Below are 19,734 nucleotides of genomic sequence, written 5' to 3'. Positions count from 1 at the left end.
GACCAAAGTCCCTTGATTCTCCAAGGTCTAGCCGCATCTCCCTCTCCTATTTGATCTCAGACCACTGCCTCCACCCCAAGTTGGCCTTTATTCTCCAACAGCACCAAAGAGCTTGGTGTCCCCTGCACACCTGTCTCTAGCTTCCATCCACGCCTTTGCTCATCCTCTACCCCCACTGCCTGGAACACCCTCATTTCCCACCCCCCCCACCATTTTACCTTCCCTTACCTCATGAACTCCTTCTCATCGTTTAAGACATAAAGTAACGGATTAGTTGATGATTCCTGGGGGCTCTTTTGCTTCCCTGGTGGCTCAGATGGTAAAAGAATCCACCTGCAATGTGGGAGACCTGGGTTTGATCCCTGGTTTGGGAAGATCCCCTGGAGAAGGGTATGGCAACCCACTGCAGTATTCTTGCCTGCAGAATCCCCATGGACAGAGGAGCCTGGTGGGCTACAGTCCACAGGGTTGCAAAGAGTTGGACATGACCGAGCAACTAAGTAGCAGTAGCAGGGGGCTCTTGTAAACACTAACATTTCATAATTCTAATGCCAAGTCTTAACATTCAAGGTTTGCTGGATTCTACAGTCAGCTTCTCTCTTTATGGGACCCTGCAAGGGTCTTTGGGGATCCTCCAGTCCAATTTCACTATTTTTCAGACAGAAAATCTAAGGCCCAGAAAGAGAAAGGGAATTGCCTAATATCACACAGCAAGCCAGTAGCAGAGCCAGGATAAGAAGTAGGCACCTACCTCCCAGCCCAGGGCTCTTTCTTTGCAATACACTCTTCAACCTGATCACCCCTCTACCCCAACTCCAACACAGACATTCCTTTTTTCAAAATATTTTATTTATTTGACTGTGCCAAGTCTTATTTGCAGCTTGTGGGATCATTTTAGCAGTAGCAGGTGGGATCTAATACCCTGACCAGGGATCAAACACAGGACTCCTGCATTGGGAGTATGAAGTCTTTGCCACTGGACCACCACCAGGGAAGTCTCCAACACTTAGATTCTTAACACAATCATCACTACCCCACCCGGACTTATGTCCCCATACCCAAGCCAGACTCAGACCTTTCTTTCTACCTTTGCTTACACAGCAAGGTCATTCCCTCACCTCCATTCAACTTCCAGGGCCTCCACCTCCAGGAAGCCCATCCTGGTTTTCAAGCCAAACCCATGCACACTCCACACCCTTCCCTAAACCACCCATATTTGCCATAACCCAGCAACTAGGGCTTGGCTCCCTCTCATCAGTCAGCATCTTGTTCTGTCTCACCAAGTAGGATGCCCACTCCTCAGAGCTGGTCATGTCTCCTCACTTTTCTTCTTCTCCTCCTCTTTCTCCTTTTACACTCCCCAGCTCAATATACAACTGCTCAGAGTAACAAGGAGGAGCAAAAAGAGCACGGCGTTTGAGGTCAGACAGATGGAGGTTCAAATCCCAGTCCTGTGTATCCCTGGCTGGTTCACCTTAATCCCTCTGAGCCTCAACTTTCCTTATCTACAGAATGGGTCCCCGTATCCCCTAAGGTTGCTATGAGGATTGAATGACATTACCCATATTACAGGCCTAGCACTTAGTAGGTTCTTGATAAACGAGAGTTCCCCTCCCCACGGCCTTTCTCAGTGAACCCCCAAGACACCAGGAGAAAAAGGCTCCTCTGGGCTGGGAGGTAGGCAGAACATGAACACTCTCTCACTCCGCTCCTCAACAGGCTATGAGCAGCCTGTGTGCAGAAACGTGAGGCGTCTCCAACCCCCTTTCCCCACCCCCAACAATCTGCTTTAACCCTCCCATCACAAATGCCTTGTTTATTTCAATATCATTCGTTTGGATTTTCCATTCATGTAAAAAAAAGAAAAATTACAAAATCAGATTTAAGAGGAAAAGAAGTATTTAATGAGTCAAACTGTCTGCAGCCCTGTTTCTTTCTCAGGAAAAAGTGGCTGTGATTCTGGCAAGAGAGAAGGAAGTGCAACAGCTTCACTTCACTGCAGCTGCCAGAAGAAGTGCATTTCAGAGTGGAACAGAACCTCCAAACAGTACATCTCCCCGCCAGGCGCTTCCTGTGCCGAATTCAGCTTGGCAGGTGACACTCCAGCTTGAGCAAGGATCCAGCCCTGACATGAGCAACCGCAAGGTTCTCATTCCTACCCGCCTCCAGCACAGGAGGTACCAGCCCCACCAGGCTCCAGCAAACCGCTGACCACTGGGCTCAGGGCTCCAAGAGCAGAGGAAGGCAGCTGGAAAAGCAGTGGACACACCTGGCCGGTGGCCAAGGAAACCTGGACCCCTCCCTGTTCCACAGTATTCAGGGACTAGAACTTTCTTCTCACCAAATGAGGGAGATTTGGCATAAAGATCAGATCCAGGACTTGCTGCTCAAAAAATGTTCAGAAAATCTGCAGCTTCTTTTCTACTTTCAAAGGTGTCGTTCTAGAGGGCTGCTCTGGATTCCAAGGATTGAACTCCAGAAGGGTTCTATCCCCATCCCCTCAATAAAGGAGACGAGTTGAAAAAGCAGATACTAGCACATGACCTTCAGATATGTACAAGAGAGACTGCCCCAAGGCAGAGAGCATGCTGGATCAGGCTGGTGGTCACCTTCCCTGACTCAAACTCCATACCTCTATTAATGTAGCCCACTGACTCACACTGAACCTACTGGTCCCTGAACTCCTGAATCCCTTTCTTGTAAGCTGCTGTTACTCTCTACAATTTTTTTCCTGTCAATAAGATGGGCCCCAGCATTTATCCCCATGATATTTCATCCTGCTAAGTTCACCTCTTCACCCCGGTCTGTTGAGATCTCCCTAGATCCTGATCCTGCTATCTGAGCTTTTCTCTGTCCTTTTTCTCTATCCACTCTTCTTCCTACTGTTAAAGGCCTGCACGCTCTGCATCTTCTTATGGTCCTGGTCAGAACTGGGGAGCAGGCAGAGCCCCACAGCAGCCTCCAAAGGCCTTTACAGACTGACCTGTTCCCACTTATGAGAACATTCTATGGTTGCCCTTCAGATGGGAGTCCCTTCTGTGCCCTCACACCATCCATTGTGTCTTCAAGAGTCATAAGAGATCCTGTCCAGTGTCTGGGAGAGCAGCGTGATACAGCAGAAAGGGTCAGGCAGATCCAGGCTTGAATCCCAGCTCCGCGGGTCTCGGGCAAGTCACTTAACTTCCTGGAGATGCAGTTTCTCATCTGCAAAATAAAGAATGGTCACATCTAGTGCACAAACTTCTGAAGATCAAGACTATGTATGTGATGGGACTTCCCTGGTGGTCCAGTGGTTAAGAATTGCTGCCAAAGCAGGGGACACGAGTTTGATCCCTGGTCTGGGAAGATTCCACATGCTGCAGGTAACACCACACGACTGAAGCCCACACACCACAGCTAGAGTAGCCCCTTCTCGCCACAACGCGAGAAAGCCTGTGCACAGCAGTGAAGGCTCGGGCAGCCAAAATAAAGAAATAAGATTAAAAGCAAAGACCACGTGAGACCTCCAGGACAAGCAGGTGCTCAGTAAATAGACTCCAGCCCACTCATGCTAGCTTACTTCCTGCAGCCACCAGTCAGTAGGCTGGCGAGAATCTGAAAGACGTGCCTGGTCTGGAGAACCCACATTGGCTCCAAGGGTCACCGCCTTGTTTTCTGAGTGTCAGAGATTTTACCATCCATGCTTGGCCCTCACGCTAATTTGAGACCAGCCAAAACCCTGGCTCTTTTTCATGTGAATTTCTGTTAGGACATTCTTCCCTTCCTGGATCTGTGCAGTTTTGCTTATACACCTAAAATAATAACAGTGATAACAGCAGCCTAATCCTTTCAATCCTGATATGAAATTAAAAGTATCTCTATTTTGCCTATGAGGAGACTGACTTCATCTTCTAACGCACGGGGTGCGGGTTGGATCCCTGGTCAGGGAAGCTGAAATACTATATGCCTTGCAGCAAAAAAACCAAAACATAAAACAACAGAAGCAATATTGTAACAAATTCAATAAAGATTTTTTAAATGGTCCATATCAAAAATATAAACATATGAATAAATATGTCACAAGTGAACGTATCTACAAAACAGAAGCAGACTCACAAACAGAGAACAGAACTGTGATTGTCAAGGGCGGGTGAGGTGGGATGGACTGGGAGTTTGCAATTAGCAGATATAAACTGTTACATATAGGATGAATGCACAGCAAGATTCTACTGTATAGCATGGGGAACTATATTCAATATCCTGTGATAAACCAGAATGGAAAAGTGTGTATATATATATATATGAATCACTTTGCTGTACAATGGAAATTAACACAATATTGTAAATCAATTATACATCAATAAAATTTAAAAAAAGAAAGTGACACTTACATGCTCAATAGCCACACAGGCTTAGCCAATGGCTCCTGTGTTGGAAAGCTCAGACCTAGACAGTTTTCCATTAATTCCCTCATTCTATGAGATACTCCCTGTACAAATACCTGAAAACCTACTTAAGTTACCACATACCATGGACCTGGGTCACTTGACAGGAAGGTTGATGAATGTCATCATGTCAGTGAGAATGATTTAGGGACCCCAATGCCTCTTCCAGCTAATATGTTATTTCCGCCCCCCTCCAACTCTTTTCCAAAACAACTGTCTTGACCTGGTCTTCTCCACCTCCCTTTTTGATACCCTGAAATCTATTATTCATTCTCAGAACTCTGTCAAAACTGCTCCTGGAAAGATAAGCAACTTTCTCTTAAAAAGGAACTTCCCCTTTCTCCTCCCTTTCCATCCTTTATCTGCACCTTGGTGATGTCAGCTCTTACTGGTCCACAGATGGTGCTCTATGATTAACATAGAGAGGGAAAGTGACACTTAAGAGAACTCTTGGAAAGAGATGATGAAGTTATTCATGGGTTCATTCACTCAACAAATATTTACTGAACACACAATGAGACAGAGATGGTCCTAATAGTAGGGATGTTAATGTGAACAAAGAGCTAAAATATCTACCTCTTAGAGTTTATATTCTGGCAGGGGAGAGAGAAATTAGAAACAAAATAAATATAATGTGTTCAATAGTGATGGATGCTGAGACTTCCCTGGTGGTCCAGTGGCTAGGATTCCGCCTTCCCATTGCAGGGGGCCCGGCTTTGACCCCTGATCAGGTAGCTAGACCCCACATGCCACAACTAAGACCCAGCAGAGCCAAGTAAATATATAAATATTTTTTTAAAAAATAGTGATGGCTGCGATGGAGAATTTTAAAGCAGAGAGGGAGTAGGAAACAGGAAGGGCACAGTTTTAAGCGCTCAGGTCCTCATCCTCACTAATTCTATTAAGCAAAACACACTCATAGATCTTTCCCCAAACACACTGTCACACACACACACACGCCCAGTTTACTCAAGCCTCAGGGTCACCCACCCTCGAGGTCACCCAGGGAGACAAAAGTCAGAACTGGCAGAACCCTCAGTGGCCAGAGAGAAGTGATGCTGGGAGAGAGGCACCAGCTGGCCTGAGACCAGTGGCACCCACGCAGGCACCCACACTTGGGAACACCCACACTCAAGCGCACAGACTTGTACACACATATTCACACAAAAACGCAAACCCCCATTCCCTTCTTATAGGCAACCCGGTGGGGTGAGGTTTGGAGAGCTTCTGACAATTTCGGTGTTGCTTGTTCCCGTCGCCCTCCCCCGCCCTCCCGCCCCTTCCCAGCTGTTTCAGCATCTTCTCCCTGCCCTGACCAGCAGCCGCAAGCTCCCTGGACGGCAGGTGTGTGCATACAGATGCATCCTACATGAGTGTGTAGACATGTGGTTTGCAACTGAGGAGGATACGTTTGTGTGTAAGAATTCACACAGAGGGAGTCTGTGGCATGTGTCTATGTGTGTGTGTACGCACATGTGTGTGCACGCTCCCAAGAAAACAGAGAAATTTATAATCTAAATCTTGCTTCTCCGGGGGATGAAAGCAAAGCAAAGTTCAGGTTTAAATCACACGGCCACGGGCAGGAGGGGTTCCCTTGCCTTACATGATTATCTGCCGTGTGCAGCGGAAAGGGCTGGCAGGCAGGAGGCAGCCAGCTACCCGTCAGCAGGGAGTCATTTGTTGTCTCCAGGCCCCTGGGACCCGCTGTGGCTGCTCCGAGAGGGCGGGAGACCCAGAGAGCCTCAGCGACAAGCACATGCCTGTCCCAGGTGCTGGGGGATGAGGGAGGAAGGGGCCAGCATCCGGCCCAGGCATCCTGGTGCTAAAGAAAAGCAGAGAGAAGGGAAGCAGGAGTCTGCAGGCCAGAGAAGCCCAACCACTTGGCCTGGAGGGAGAAAGGGGGTCCAGGCAAGAAGTGGCCCCAGTGCAGATCCCACCCTGCCAATCTCTTCACTAGCCAGAATAACGCCACCAGGGTTCCAGGATGTCTGAGTCGTAGCCTGAGTTTGCCTGAGTCTTTCTCCCTGGGACCTTGGACTCTTCCCTCAGCTCCATTCGTTTCTCTTTGTTTCTCTGTGTTTGTTCTTTGTCTCTCCCTGGCTCTCTGTCTCTGGGATTTGTTTTTTGTCTGTGTCTGGCTGTCTGGCCATCTCTGTCCATCTGTCTGTCTTTCACTCTCCAAGTCCCTCTATCAGTCCCCCTAACCTCAAGGTTTCCCTCTGCTGACCTCTGTCTGCTGTGGCCTTGCTGGTGACACGTCGCACACCTCCCAGGGCGGCACATTATTCCCTTTGAGCCTCTTGCCATTTGCCCGTGACGGGGCGTGTGGTACAGCCTGGGAGAGTTGGAATTAAACACCCTATTTTACAGATGAGGAAACTGAGCTCCCAGAAGCTGAACGCCTTGCCCAAGGCCACGCAGCTGGCTTTGAATTTAAAATCCAGGTGTGTTTCCACTGTGTGACCAGCTCCCCAACGTCCACATCACCTGGAAGCATGAGCAGCTTCCCCCAGTCGTCCAAACCCTAAAGTGAAGAGAGTTTAAGGACTCAGTGCCACACAACGGCTCATCTCCGGCCAAACCACAAAAACTGCCTTTGATTCACTAAACTTCCTAGAAAACATAAGGGCGGAGATGGCATCTTGGGGCCTCTGTGTATGTCCTCCAAGGATGCCCCATCCCAGCCCCACTCTCCCCCCATATCGGAAGTGTGTGCACATCCCACATTCCCCAGGCCTACCTGGGGTGAATAGGCTTCCTGCTTCTCAAGTAGGTGCCTCTTGGGGGCTCAGTCTTCCCATCTGTACCATGGGGACGTTGGGTCTCCCTCACACTGCGGAGCTAGGCCCCTGCTCCAACCAACACAGCAGCTCCTCTTCCTCTCCAGGACCCTGATCTCTAAAAGAAACCTAACTTCAGCCACTAAGAGCCCTTGGACACCTCTGGAGGATCACTGCATTTCCAATGGGGCCCAAACTACTGTTGACCACATGCATAGGCAGCAACCACGAAGCCCAGACACAGAGGTTCATCTGCAGCAGCTCCCAAGCCCCCACCGCTGCCTCCAGCCCCCACCAGGGAGGCGTCAGCGCCAACGACCCGCAAGGGCCGGCCCATTTTCCTTTCTTTTCATTGCCGGCTCCGCGTGTAGTTATAGAACCAGGTCTCCACAGAGTAATTTACTGGCAGAATCTCTCCCAGAATCCAGCTTGAAACCAAGCTGTAAAAACAGCTTCGAGTGTAAATAATTCATGCAGACAATATGACTTTTTTATGTAAATTCGGTGCATTAACCCTCTATTATAATGATGGACGACAGATAGGGGCGACGTTGCCTTGGTAAGAGCTAATGGATGGCCGCCATAAATTCACTGCACATTTTATTGTGTTGCTGGAAATTGTGCCTTCAGGCAATGCTGTTTACTTTTATGTAAAACTCTAGGTTCCCTAAATATTACAAATATTTTACATCCAGCTCCTCAGCATTTGGGCTCTGCCCACAAATCAAGCTTTCTCCATGTGAGTTGTAATTAAAGGTTTGTTGTTTTTTTTTTCCTGGGACAATTATCTCCAACTATAAAGAGAAATATTTTTCCCCTTTAGATGTTCCGTCATTGACTTATTAACAAATCCTTTGAAGAAGGAGGTGGTAAGCGACTCACTGTGGTACTTGGCACGAGCGAGTCATGGGAGAAGGGGCGCTGTGGGTCCAAGAGCTTGGTGGCTGGCTTTTATGTCTGGCAGCCACTCCGGTTTATTTACACATATGATATTCTGGTCCTTCCTCCCCCTTCTTCTTCTATAATTCATGACCACTTTAGCAGGGTAATTCCTCCAGCCACCTCTGCAAGAGATGGGCCCCTTGCAAGCCCCCTGCCCGGGTTCCTCTGGGGATGAAGGCACCAGGGCCTTATGCCTGAGAGGGTCAGAAGTAGCGTCTTGGCAGCTGGCTGCCCACACACAAGCCAATTCATCCCTTCCTTGGCCCCCATCCGCTCACTGGCCCAGAGCGCCTTGGACGGAAACTCGGGGTTTCCTGCATTGATTCTCGTTCAGTCCAAAGTGCTGGAAAGGCCCTTCTGGCTCAGTCCCAGCCCAGGGAAAAGGTCACGAGGATGCCATTGAGTCCTGCGTGAGGCCTGGGGAGAGGAAGACTGAGGCCTCAGAAGCTTCTTAATGAGCGGAGGCCACAGCTGGAGCAGCAGCCCTCTTTAAAATAATCCTCACACTTGTTTATTACTGCCGTTAATATTAATAGCCACTCAGTTAATATTCATCTGGCTGCATTAATATCCTCCAGGAACACCTGGGATCTCCAAGCACTCCTAATGGCATGTGGACTCTGGCTGCAGCACCCCTACCTCTCCGCCTGACCCTCCCCAAGGGCATCACTCCCATCCTGCCCAGGTATCAAACTGCCCTCCACCTGCCTCAGGAGACCCAGAGCCATGAGGGATTTGGAATCATTTCTAAGTCCCGGGGCTTTACTGGGAGGATGGGACCACAGGCCAAGGACCCTGAACATTTCCTGCCTCTCCCAGGGCACAGGAAGGTTCTGACAAAGGTGGCTTAAGAAAGAAAGATAGTTCATTTCCCCCCAAGGGCTCAATTTCCTGCAGAATCGGAAAAAAAAAAAAAAGACACGCTGGTTAAAAACAAAGATGAGATATCATTTTTCACCGATTAGATTGGCAAAGATAATTATAATAATAATGGCAACAGCAGCGACCAGCTCGCTTCCTGTATGCACAGAGCCCTCGCTGCCTGCTTACACTGACTTTCACTGACTCTCCTGACAACCCCTTCCACGTATCCTTTATGAGACTGTAAAAAGCAACACCTTTGCGGAAAGCAATTTACAATATGTGATGAAATGCAAGCTCCTCTTACCCTTTGACCCAGCAATCCCATTTTTTGGAATTTTCCATATGTTAGTCATTGAAAATACTGCTCCCTTTAAGGGAAGTCCTCTCGCTGTTCCCTCCACACCCACCCATCATTTTCCCTTCCCCTGTCTCCTGTCCACTCATCTTTCAACCTGAAAGTCACCTCCTCAGAGAAGCCCTCTCTGGCTCCTGAGTCTAAGTTACCTTCTGTCTGACTCTCTCTCTTTCCCTTCGCACTGTGTGTACTTTTGTACGGCATATCATGTGCTAATTGGATCGTTATTTCTGTAAATGCTTAAGACATAAGCTCATCACAAAAAATCGCTGTCTTCCCTGCTGGCAGGGGCTGGCTGTCCTGTCTCTTCACTACATCATAAACTCTGCAAAAACAAGGACCAACCATGTAGTTTTATTCCCCATTCCTACTCCCAACCCGGCACGGGCCGGGTGTGTAGAATACCCTTGATTAACATCTGTGGCACGAATGAATGAGTGCACAAAGATAGGCACGTAGACAATCACTGCAGGGATGTTTACAAGAGCAAAACAACTGGAAAAACATCTACCGCCATCAGCTGGGGACTGGGTAAGTGAGGTACATTCAAACATACAATACAAGCACTCAACATTTGAGGTGGATCTATATGTATTGACATGAAGGATGTCCATGACATATTGCTGAGTGGGGGAAAAAAAAACAGGTGACAGAACAGCATGTGTCGTCTGATCTCACTCAGGGTAGAATTGCATACGTGAAGTCTATTTGTGTATATTTATGCACAGAGAGAAGTCTGGAAGGACGTTCACCAAAATGTTATGTGGTTATCTCTGGATGGTAAAATCTGAGGTGATTTTTACATTTTTCTTTGAACTTTTCCATATTGTCTGAATTTTTTGCAATGAGCATATGTATCCTTTTTTACAAAATGATAAAGCTGCCTTCAAAAGAAAAAAAAAAAGTATAGGTACATTAAGAAAGAATGGGAGAGGGAAGTGCCTTATGAAGGGCTCAACCCCAAGTCAGGCAAACCCAGAAGAAGCTGGGGCCAGGGCAGGGGCGGGGGCAGCGGGGCTGTCTCCCCTCTGCTGTGGGCCAGGCATCCTCCAAGGCTACAGGGGAGATGTGGAGCCCCAGAGCCCCTGAACCCCATCTTCTCAGGGCACGTCATGCCTGTCCAGAGTGGAGTTTCTAAATAGGGATTTCCGCATTTGATTCTTCTGACATGCTTTACCGCCTCAGAGCTGTTTTGCAAAATTCATAGCGGTTTTCGCAGGCTCCAAGCTTCCTGGGACCAATTCCATTTTGAACAATAGCGGAGTGTCTGCTTGCGGGTGGGGTCGGCCCACCCCAGAGCAGCCTCCCAGCCCACGAGCTGGGACTGTGGGGCTGAGTGTCGAGGCCACAGCATGAAAATACATGAGCTCGCCTTGTCCTCATCCTCACCCTGCTCCAGTCCAGGGCGGGCAGGGGGAGGGAGAGAGCTGCCCCCCTCCCCCAGCCCTCCTGTGCCCTGATGGGACCCTCCCCACAAGAGGTGAGGGAGACCGAGCCCTGCCACACATCCCTCCCTTTCCCGAGAATCACCTAAAACCCTGAGAGGCTGACTGACTTGGCCAAGACAAGGTCGCAGGGCTGGACAGTGGGAGGGGGTGGGGTGGGGTCTCCTGCTGTTGTCCCGTGCATGCCTTCATTGAAAAAAGCTTTGTAGGAATTTCCTGCTGGTCCAGTGGTTAGTACTTGGCACTTTCACTGTCGTGGCCCTGGATTCAATCCTTGGTCAGAGGATCTGAGATCCCACAAGCCATAGGGGGCAGCCCCCCCAAAATCAAAATCAAACAAAACAGCTTGGTGCCCCATTCCTTAACAGAAATCCAAGAGGTCTAGCAGCATGGTCATTACCCCAAACTAAGCCACAGAAGACCCTTTCGCTTGCCTCTGTGTCCTTTAACTCTGCCTTCCCTCAGTCAGGACCCAAAACCCCATACCCAGAACCACATTTATAAAATTTACAAAACTTCACATTGCCCGGAGTGGGGCGTGGGAGCGGGTCAGGTGGGATCTCTGCTCCTTAGGCTGATAATGCAGGTCTTGAGTAATATGGCCTCTATCCCACTCCAACCACACCTGTGTCCAGTCTTCACTGAATGACTTAGAATCATCCCAGCCCTCTGCGCTGTCACACCTTTCCCCTTCCCACCCCTGCCTGGACCATGCATCTCCCTCCCCTCTCACCTGGCTAATTTCCACTCCAGCCCTAGGATCCAGCTTGGTGGTCACCTCATCTGGGAAGTCTTCCCAGATTACCCCTACAGACCACTTATTCACCAAATACTTAATCAGCCCCTATGATGTGCTGTCAGATGTTCCTAGAGGGCAGGGATATATCACCAGGGCCCAGCTTTAATTGACTTCACAACTGTATGGCAATAGCCCAGATCATCAGCCCCATCTGATCTGAGGATCAGAGAACCAAGGACCCCCGGGCAAGCTTTGGACAAGGGCAAGAAGGGGAAAGGAAAGGTTTCCTAAAACACCAAACCGACCTGGCAATCCCCTATGGTTAGTGCCTCCTCCCAACTGTCTCCCCTAAACATTCCACCTACTAACCCAGCTCCAGGTCCCTGCAAGGGGCCTGCTCGCTCTCTCTCCTGCATTCTCCCACCTCCCTAAGCCTCTATAATTCTTCCCAGACAGCACTTTCTCTCTTGCTGCTGGGCTTTTGCACCTGCTCTTTACCTCTGCCTAGGACAGTCTTCCGTTCTTATCTAACCAGTTGCTGCGTGGTATTGATTTTGACTCAGCAACACCTTGTAGTCCCCTCCTCTCCCCTTCCTCCCGTTGCCTTGCTCAGGGTCACTGTCTCCGGATTACCCCTCACCTGCAGTCACCACCTCCCCGCAGAAGCTAGACCCTGACTCTCCTTCCTAAAGGTCTTCTTCACTGGCTCCCCCATGCACTGGGTGATCTCCACCAGCTACACACCCCCCAACTCCTGCAACTTTCTCCCTATCTCAAGCCACCCCAAAGGGGCCAGACAACTCCATGCCTATGCTCCCTCAGCCCGGCTAGATCTTCTCTGCTTCTTCATCTGACTCACCCCTTCTTATCCTCCAAGACCCTGCTCAACAACTGCCTCCTCCCAGAAGCCTTCGCTGACCCCCATCCCACCCCATGTCCTGCTCCATGAGTTTCGTTCCAGCACTCTGTGCCATCACCCTCATGGCCTCGGTGTCACTGCCTAGGTACGGGTTCGTCTCCCCACTGTACCGTGAGCTCCTTGACAGAGGGCATCCAGCACCCAGTGAATGTTCATCATTGTCATTCGACGCAGGGTCAGATCATCGGTCCCGGTTTATAGTCGAGGAAAACGAGGCATGGAGAGGGGAAGCGACTCTTCCAAGGTCACAGAACTGGCAAGCAGTGCAGGCAGGGCCTGAACTCAAATGTCACTATTCCCAGGGGGCTGTTCTTTCCACTGCATCGCAACTTCAATTAGGAACCACTCTAGCAAGCATCTCATACACACATACACACACACACACTCCAACATGCATACAAATGCACATGGGTATATCCAAACAGGGACACACACAGCCCTACTGACACACAGATGAACAGACACAAACAGCAGACTCCATAGGCATGCCTGATACACATGAATACTCATACATGTGTGCCAACTAATATACACAGATGAACACAAACATACACATCCATGCACACATGCATTTGTGCACATAACCCACACAGACACACACTGAGTACATCCAGGTGCACATACAGACATGTGCAGACACATACTTTCATGCACACATACCCAGTCACAAATACACAGACCAGCAGATGTGTCCCTGGGCACACAAAGATGTACACACACATATTCAAAGATGCACGCATATAAAATCTCAGCCACTCACTCCCGAGTCATCACAGGCACACACACACACAGGGGTGCCCTCACGTAGCACTCAGGTGCCTTCCGGTCAACACAGAAGCACGTGTGTATGCACACACACACGAGGATACATGCAAACCTACAGATCCTCACAAGAAGCAGTGCACACACACATGAGCTGGCATCCACAGAAACACACACAGGCAGACACGCTTAGTGAACCGCCAGGTCAAAGGGAGCTGTCTGCTAGGGGCGTGGGCTTGTCTGAGGTACCTCGGGGCGCTCACATTTTTGCAGCTCAGGAAGGCAGCTGACATACCAGCCCGGCTGTGATGGTATTTTGCATAAATGCTAATGTATTAATTACCATGTACAGTACACAGAGCTGCCATTTAAAAGAAAAAGTTAAGACTTTTTAATTCAAAAGCCCCATGCGGGGTGGGGGTAGGGGGCCTGCCCCATGCAGTGGGTGGAAGCAGGCAGGGTAGCCGTGTCCACGCCCACTGTCCCTACACATGGGTCCCTGCCTGCAGCCTCCAGCCCAGGCTGCCCCGGGGGTCAGCCAGCCAGGACTCAGCCTTGGGGACCCTGGTGCTTCCCGCCCCCACCCCTACCCCAGGACCACAGCACATCTGGAGCTTTGGGGTGGAGGAGGGGCAGGGAGAGTGGGGGAGGACCCCTTAAGGAGGGGGCAGTGCTGGGGCAGGATTCAGAGCCAGGATGGAGGGGCCGGCAGGATCCTTTCCTCCACGCAATCCATTCTCTGCAAGGGAACCCGAGTAACCTTTTAAACCAGTGCATCAGATTATGTCATGCCCTGGCTTTAATCCTTTCAAAGGCTTCCCATGGCTCTTGGAGGAAAGTTCACACTCCTTAAGAGCCTGTAAAGCCCAATGTGAGCTGGTTCTCTCTTAGCTCCCCAGGCCTCTGCTAGTCACATAGCCAGTTCATCCTCATATCTCCAGGCAGGCTGCTCCTCATCCACCAGGCCTCTGCTCCCCCAGCACCTCTTCGGGGCCTCTCCCCTGACTGCCCCTGGCCACCCCATCTAAAGGAACCCCTCTCCCTGTCCCTTATCCCCTCTGTGTAGTACATCTCATTAATGGAACCTTCTTTTTTGATTTTTGTGACTTGATACTATTCACGTCCCCCACTATAAAGGAGTTTTGGAAAGCCAAGATTTTGCAGACCTAGTTTCATCATGAAATCTCCCCTCCTTGGACAGGGTCTGGTACTTAGGAGAGGCTCAGCTAAAAGTTTGTTAAACGAGGTAATTCCCTGGTGGTCCAGTGGTTAAGATATGGATTTTCACTGACACAGGCCCAGGTTCAATCTCTGGTTGGGGAACTAAGATCTTGTAAGTCATAAATAAATAAATAAGCAACCCAATGTTTGTTTCCACAGTTTATTGTGATCCACACAGTCAAAGGCTTTGGCATAGTCAATGAAGCAGAAATAGATGTTTTTCTGGAACTCTCTTGCTTTTTCCATGATCCACCGGATGTTGGTAATTTGACCTCTGGTTCCTCTGCCTTTTCGAAAACCAGCTTGAACATCTGGAAGTTCACGGTTCACGTATTGCTAAAGCCTGGCTTGGAGAATTTTGAGCATGACTTTACTAGCGTGTGAGATGAGTGCAATTGTGCGGTAGTTTGAGCATTCTTTGGCATTGCTTTTCTTTGGAATTGGGATGAAGACTGACCTTTTCCAGTCCTGTGGCCACTGCTGAATTTTCCAAATTTGCTGGCATATTGAGTGCAGCACTTTCACAGCATCATCTTTCAGGATTTGAAATAGCTCCACTGGAATTCCATCACCTCCACTAGCTTTGTTTGCAGTGATGCTTTCTAAGGCCCACTTGACTTCACATTCCAAGATGTCTGGCTCTAGGTGAGTGATCACACCGTCGTGATTATCTTGGTCGTGAAGATCTTTTTTGTACAGTTCTTCTGTGTATTCTTGCCACCTCTTCTTAATATCTTCTGCTTCTGTTAGGTCCACACCATTTCTGTCCTTTATCGAGCCCATCTTTGCATGAAATGTTCCCTTGGAATCTCTAATTTTCTTGAAGAGATCTCTTGTTTTTCCTATTCTGTTGTTTTCCTCTATTTCTTTGCATTGATCGCTGAGGAAGGCTTTCTTATCTCTCCTTGCTATTCTTTGAAACTCTGCATTCAGATGCTTGTATCTTTCCTTTTCTCCTTTGCTTTTCGCTTCTCTTCTTTTCACAGCTATTTGTAAGGCCTCCTCAGACAGCCATTTTGCTTTTTTGCATTTCTTTTCCATGGGAATGGTCTTGGTCCCTGTCTCCTGTACAATGTCACAAACCTCCATCCATAGTTCACCAGGCACTCTATCTATCAGATCTAATCCCTTAAATCTATTTCTCACTTCCACTGTATAATCATAAGGGATTTGATTTAGGTCATATCTGAATGGTCTAGTGGTTTTCCCTACTTTCTTCAATTTAAGTCTGAATTTGGCAATATCATGAAAGTGAAAGTTCATGCTGGGCTGGAAGAAGCACAAGCTGGAATCAAGATTGCCAGGAAAAATATCAATAACCTCAGATATGCAGATGACACCACCCTTATGGCAGAAAGTGAAGAGGAACTCAAAGGCCTCTGGATAAAAGTGAAAGAGGAGAGTGAAAAAGTTGGCTTGAAGCTCAACGTTCAGAAAATAAAGATCATGGCACCTGGTCCCATCACTTCATGGGAAATAGATGGAGAAACAGTGGAAACAGTGTCAGACTTTATTTTTTTGGGCTCCAAAATCACTGCGGATGCTGATTGCAGCCATGAAATTAAAAGATGCTTACTCCTTGGAAGGAGAGTTATGACCAACCTAGATAGCGCGTTAAAAAGCAGAGACAATACTTTGCCAACAAAGGTCCGTCTAGTCAAGGCTATGGTTTTTCCCGTGGTCATGTATGGATGTGAGAGTTGGACTGTGAAGAAAGCTGAGCGCCGAAGAATTGATGCTTTTGAACTGTGGTGTTGGAGAAGACTCTTGAGAGTCCCTTGTACTGCAAGGAGATCCAACCAGTCCATTCTAAAGGAGATCAGTCCTACGTGTTCATTGGAAGGACTGATGCTAAAGCTGAAGCTCCAATACTTTGGCCACCTCATGAAAAGAGTTGACTCACTGGAAAAGACTCTGATGCTGGCAGGGATTGGGGGCAGGAGGAGAAGGGGACAACAGAGAATGAGATGGCTGGATGGCATCACCGACTCAATGGACATGAGTTTGAGTGAACTCCGGGAGTCGGTGATAGACAGGGAGGCCTGGCGTGCTGTGATTCATGAGGTCGCACTCAACTGAACTGAACTGAAAATGTTTGTTAAACAGTAGCACAAACTGGGATGAACAAGGGATGTCCTGTCTGCCCAGATCCATTCCGGGTACTAAACTCAGGACAGGCCTGGCTCCTCTACCTCCCACAGGGTGGCTCATGGTCCAGACCAGGACACTGAAGCCCAGGACAGAAGACATGTCCAGCATCATGCAGCATCTTAGAGACAAGTATCCAGGCCTCCAGAGTCCTCCAGCCATCCGGCAGAATGAGCGTCAGAGGATGCTGCTTAAACAGCAGCAAGGAGTGGCAACTCAGCCCTTTACCTTGCCTCTCACTGTCACATCCAGTCTTACAAAGGCCTTGCAAGGGAAGCATCATTTCCCCAATTTCAGAAGAAATTAAGGTGCTGAGATATAGGTCAAGCACCCAACATCTCTCAGGTTGTTCAGAGGAAGAGTCAGGATTTAAATCCATGTTCGCTGCCAAATCAAGGCTTCCTCAGCTGGACCAGGAACCTGCTCTCCCCTCCAGACCCTCAGGGCTGCTTCTGGCAGCTGGAGCATAGCAACAATAGGCCCCATCCTCCCTGGAGGCAGGAGAGCCAAAGTGGTCCTGCCAGGCGGGTGAAGAGGGAACCTGGGACCCAGCTGGCCCCCTCCCTAAACACAGGGTAGAGTCCTCCATCCACCCCCATCCCCACCTAGCTGCCAGCTCTCACCATTCTAGAAGCTGCATCTCTTCCAAGCCCAGACCCCCTGCTCTTCCCCCAGACCCCCTGCCCTGACCTCATCCAGGCTGCATCACCATCATCTCTCACCTATACTCTTATGACAGCATTTAGTCTGGATGTTCAGATCTGCCCTCCACCCAGCAGCCAAAGTGATCCTCCCTAAGTTCAAATCATATTTCCCTTCCCAATGACTTCTCCTGTCCCCACTGTACCACTGAATCCCCCTGCACCACCCTGATGATGTTCGTAAAGGTGCATCAATGCTAACCCACACTCCCTGAGTTCAAATCCTGGCTCTGCCACTTACTAGCCGAGTGGCCTTGGACAAATCACCTAACCTCTCTGTGCTTCAAGCACCTAATCTTCAAAGTGGCAATAATAATAGCATCCCCCCGGCTAGGGTCATTATAAGGATGAAACGAGTTAAAATATGCAAAGCACCAAAAATAGTGCCTGGCATCTGAAAAGCACTAGGTGAGAGTGTGCTGTTCTTTACAATTTTTGTGTGTGTGATTACTTGATTTGTGGCTTTTTCCTTCATGACATTATAAATTCTAGGAAGAAGGGGTTTGGACTGGGATGACCGCTCAGACGCTTCTTTGCCCACTCGCATCCCTCTCTGCCTGCGGTCTTTGTTCTGCTTTCCCCTGTTCTGGCTGGGTGTTGGCCCAGGAAAGAGGAGGAGGGCATGCCCCCGGCAGGAAATGCTGTCAGCATCAGCGTCCCAGGCCTGATGAAGATGACAGGCAGCAGCCAGAGACGACTGCTCCCCGCGGAGGGCCGGGTGGGGACGGTCCCCTCCAGAGCCCCAAGTTCCCCGGGGAGCCCCCACAGGGCCAAAGCTCCTTTTGTCCAGAAGGTCAAGAGCAGCTAGCCAGCTGTGGGAGAGTTCCGCTGCCCCGCTGCAGCCAGCGGCCCAGATGTGCGTGTTTGCACAGCCGAGTCCGGACTCTGAGGGAGCCTTGTTGAGCATCATGAAAGGGGGCTTGTGAGGAGGCAGACAGCCTCCGCACCCGGGCCTGCCCGCCTCCAGGACAGCAACCAGGAATGCAACCCGCAGGAAGCCCTTCCTACCAAGCCTGCCAAGTGCCCTGTTCCCGCCCGAGGATCCGGGCCGCTGCCACGAGCAGGTTCAACTTGCCAGCTGCAGGCTGGATGTCTGGGTTCTGATCCATCTGCAGTCTCCTCTTCTGTAAGACAGAGAGAGGCCCCAGCTTCTCCCTCCAATGAGGAGCAAGGGAAGCTCACGGCCTTATGGGAAGAAGAGAAGAAAGACCAGAAAGAATGTTCACCTCCATGCACCTCAGTTTTTCTGTCTGTAAACGGGGATGGTAGCTACTGCTTCCTGGGGTCGTCCTAGTGACGAAATGCCAAAAGGCCAAACCATGCGTGTGCTGACACACAGGAGGCGCTCAGCAGCTCTTTCGCCTTCTCTGTTCATTGGGCTGTAAAACAGGGCCCCTGAGGATGCCTACATTGAGGGTGGGGGCTTCCTCCTCACCCTGTTCCAAAAGAAGAGCTGCTGCTAGAAACCCTCACCCCAGGCATGGTGCCATGTAGCTAGGCGGCCTGTGTGCTGGGCACAAGACTCCATTTCCAGGTAGAAGAGTCTCTGCCCCCAACACGGTCTCTGGGCAGAGCTGGGCTCCTACCTCAGTCTTAGTGGTCCAGGCACAGCCCATTCTTGGGCCTCCTCCAGCCCTGGGCAGAGGAGAACTGGGCTCAGCTGCTTTGCCAGGTGGAGCTGTCCTGAGTAGAACTGGCCACTGGGTCACTCTAGTCTCTGGCACAGTCAGGCTCCGTATACCCAGTGTCTGGCATAATCAGCCCCTGAGCAGGGTAGCCCCAGGTCCAGTCAGCTCTCAGGCAGCCATGGTAGGCAGAGTGCTGGGCGTGGATGAGCCCCAGACACAGGGAGTCCTCAAAGGGTCTCTGAGAGCAGTCGTTTGGGCTCAGTTACTCCATGGTCACCACCAGTCCCTGGACAGAGCCGGTTCCCGGGCATCATTGGCTGACCAGGACACTGTCCATCCTGAGACATGGTCAACAGCCAGGCACTACACTCGGTCCCTTAGGCACAGTCAATCTTAGGACAAAGTAGACCCCTGACAGTCCACTGAGTCCCCCACCCTTGATTGACATTCATAGATGCATCACCCCCCTCTCTTATGGCCCCAGTCCCTCCTCAGAGGACCTGGAGAACTGGGGCCCACAGAAGGAACTGGAAGTACCCTCTGTGGTCCCCAGAGCCCCTGCAAGGCCTGCTTCTTGGCAGGTGGAGGCGGCAGGGTCAGAGAAGAGTTGGGGGAGAGCTCGGCCTGGGAGAAAGCGGAACTAGGTTCCAGAGCAGAGTCGGCCTTCCACGCAGGCAGAGGGGTGCACATTACAGCAGCCATGGCCCAGCCTGGACGCCAGAGTCCCCCTTCTCATTGCCCTGCTCCCCTGCTCTGTACTGAACGGATCACAGTTCTCCAGAAGAAGCATGCAGGACTGCTCCCAA

General features: G+C 50.0%; 1 protein-coding gene across 1 annotated transcript in view; it reads right to left on the bottom strand.

Moving 5' to 3' along the window:
• Positions 1–1,920: 1,920 nt before the first annotated feature.
• The window catches only part of LOC129540306 (uncharacterized), a 51,087-nt gene continuing 33,273 nt past the window's right edge, over positions 1,921–19,734 (bottom strand). The window contains exon 3 of the mRNA XM_088834980.1: positions 1,921–3,204. Within this exon, the coding sequence (XP_088691106.1) occupies positions 3,173–3,204 (32 nt within the window). The 3' untranslated portion in view covers positions 1,921–3,172. The remainder of the gene's footprint in view (positions 3,205–19,734) is intronic.

Source organism: Moschus berezovskii, chromosome 4 (assembly GCF_049115385.1).
Source record: "Moschus berezovskii isolate FMDL1 chromosome 4, NW_MosBer_1.0, whole genome shotgun sequence".
Taxonomy (NCBI): Eukaryota; Metazoa; Chordata; class Mammalia; order Artiodactyla; family Moschidae; genus Moschus; species Moschus berezovskii.
The sequence above is the reverse complement of the archived record's forward strand: the minus strand, read 5'-3'. Positions and strand labels throughout refer to the sequence as shown.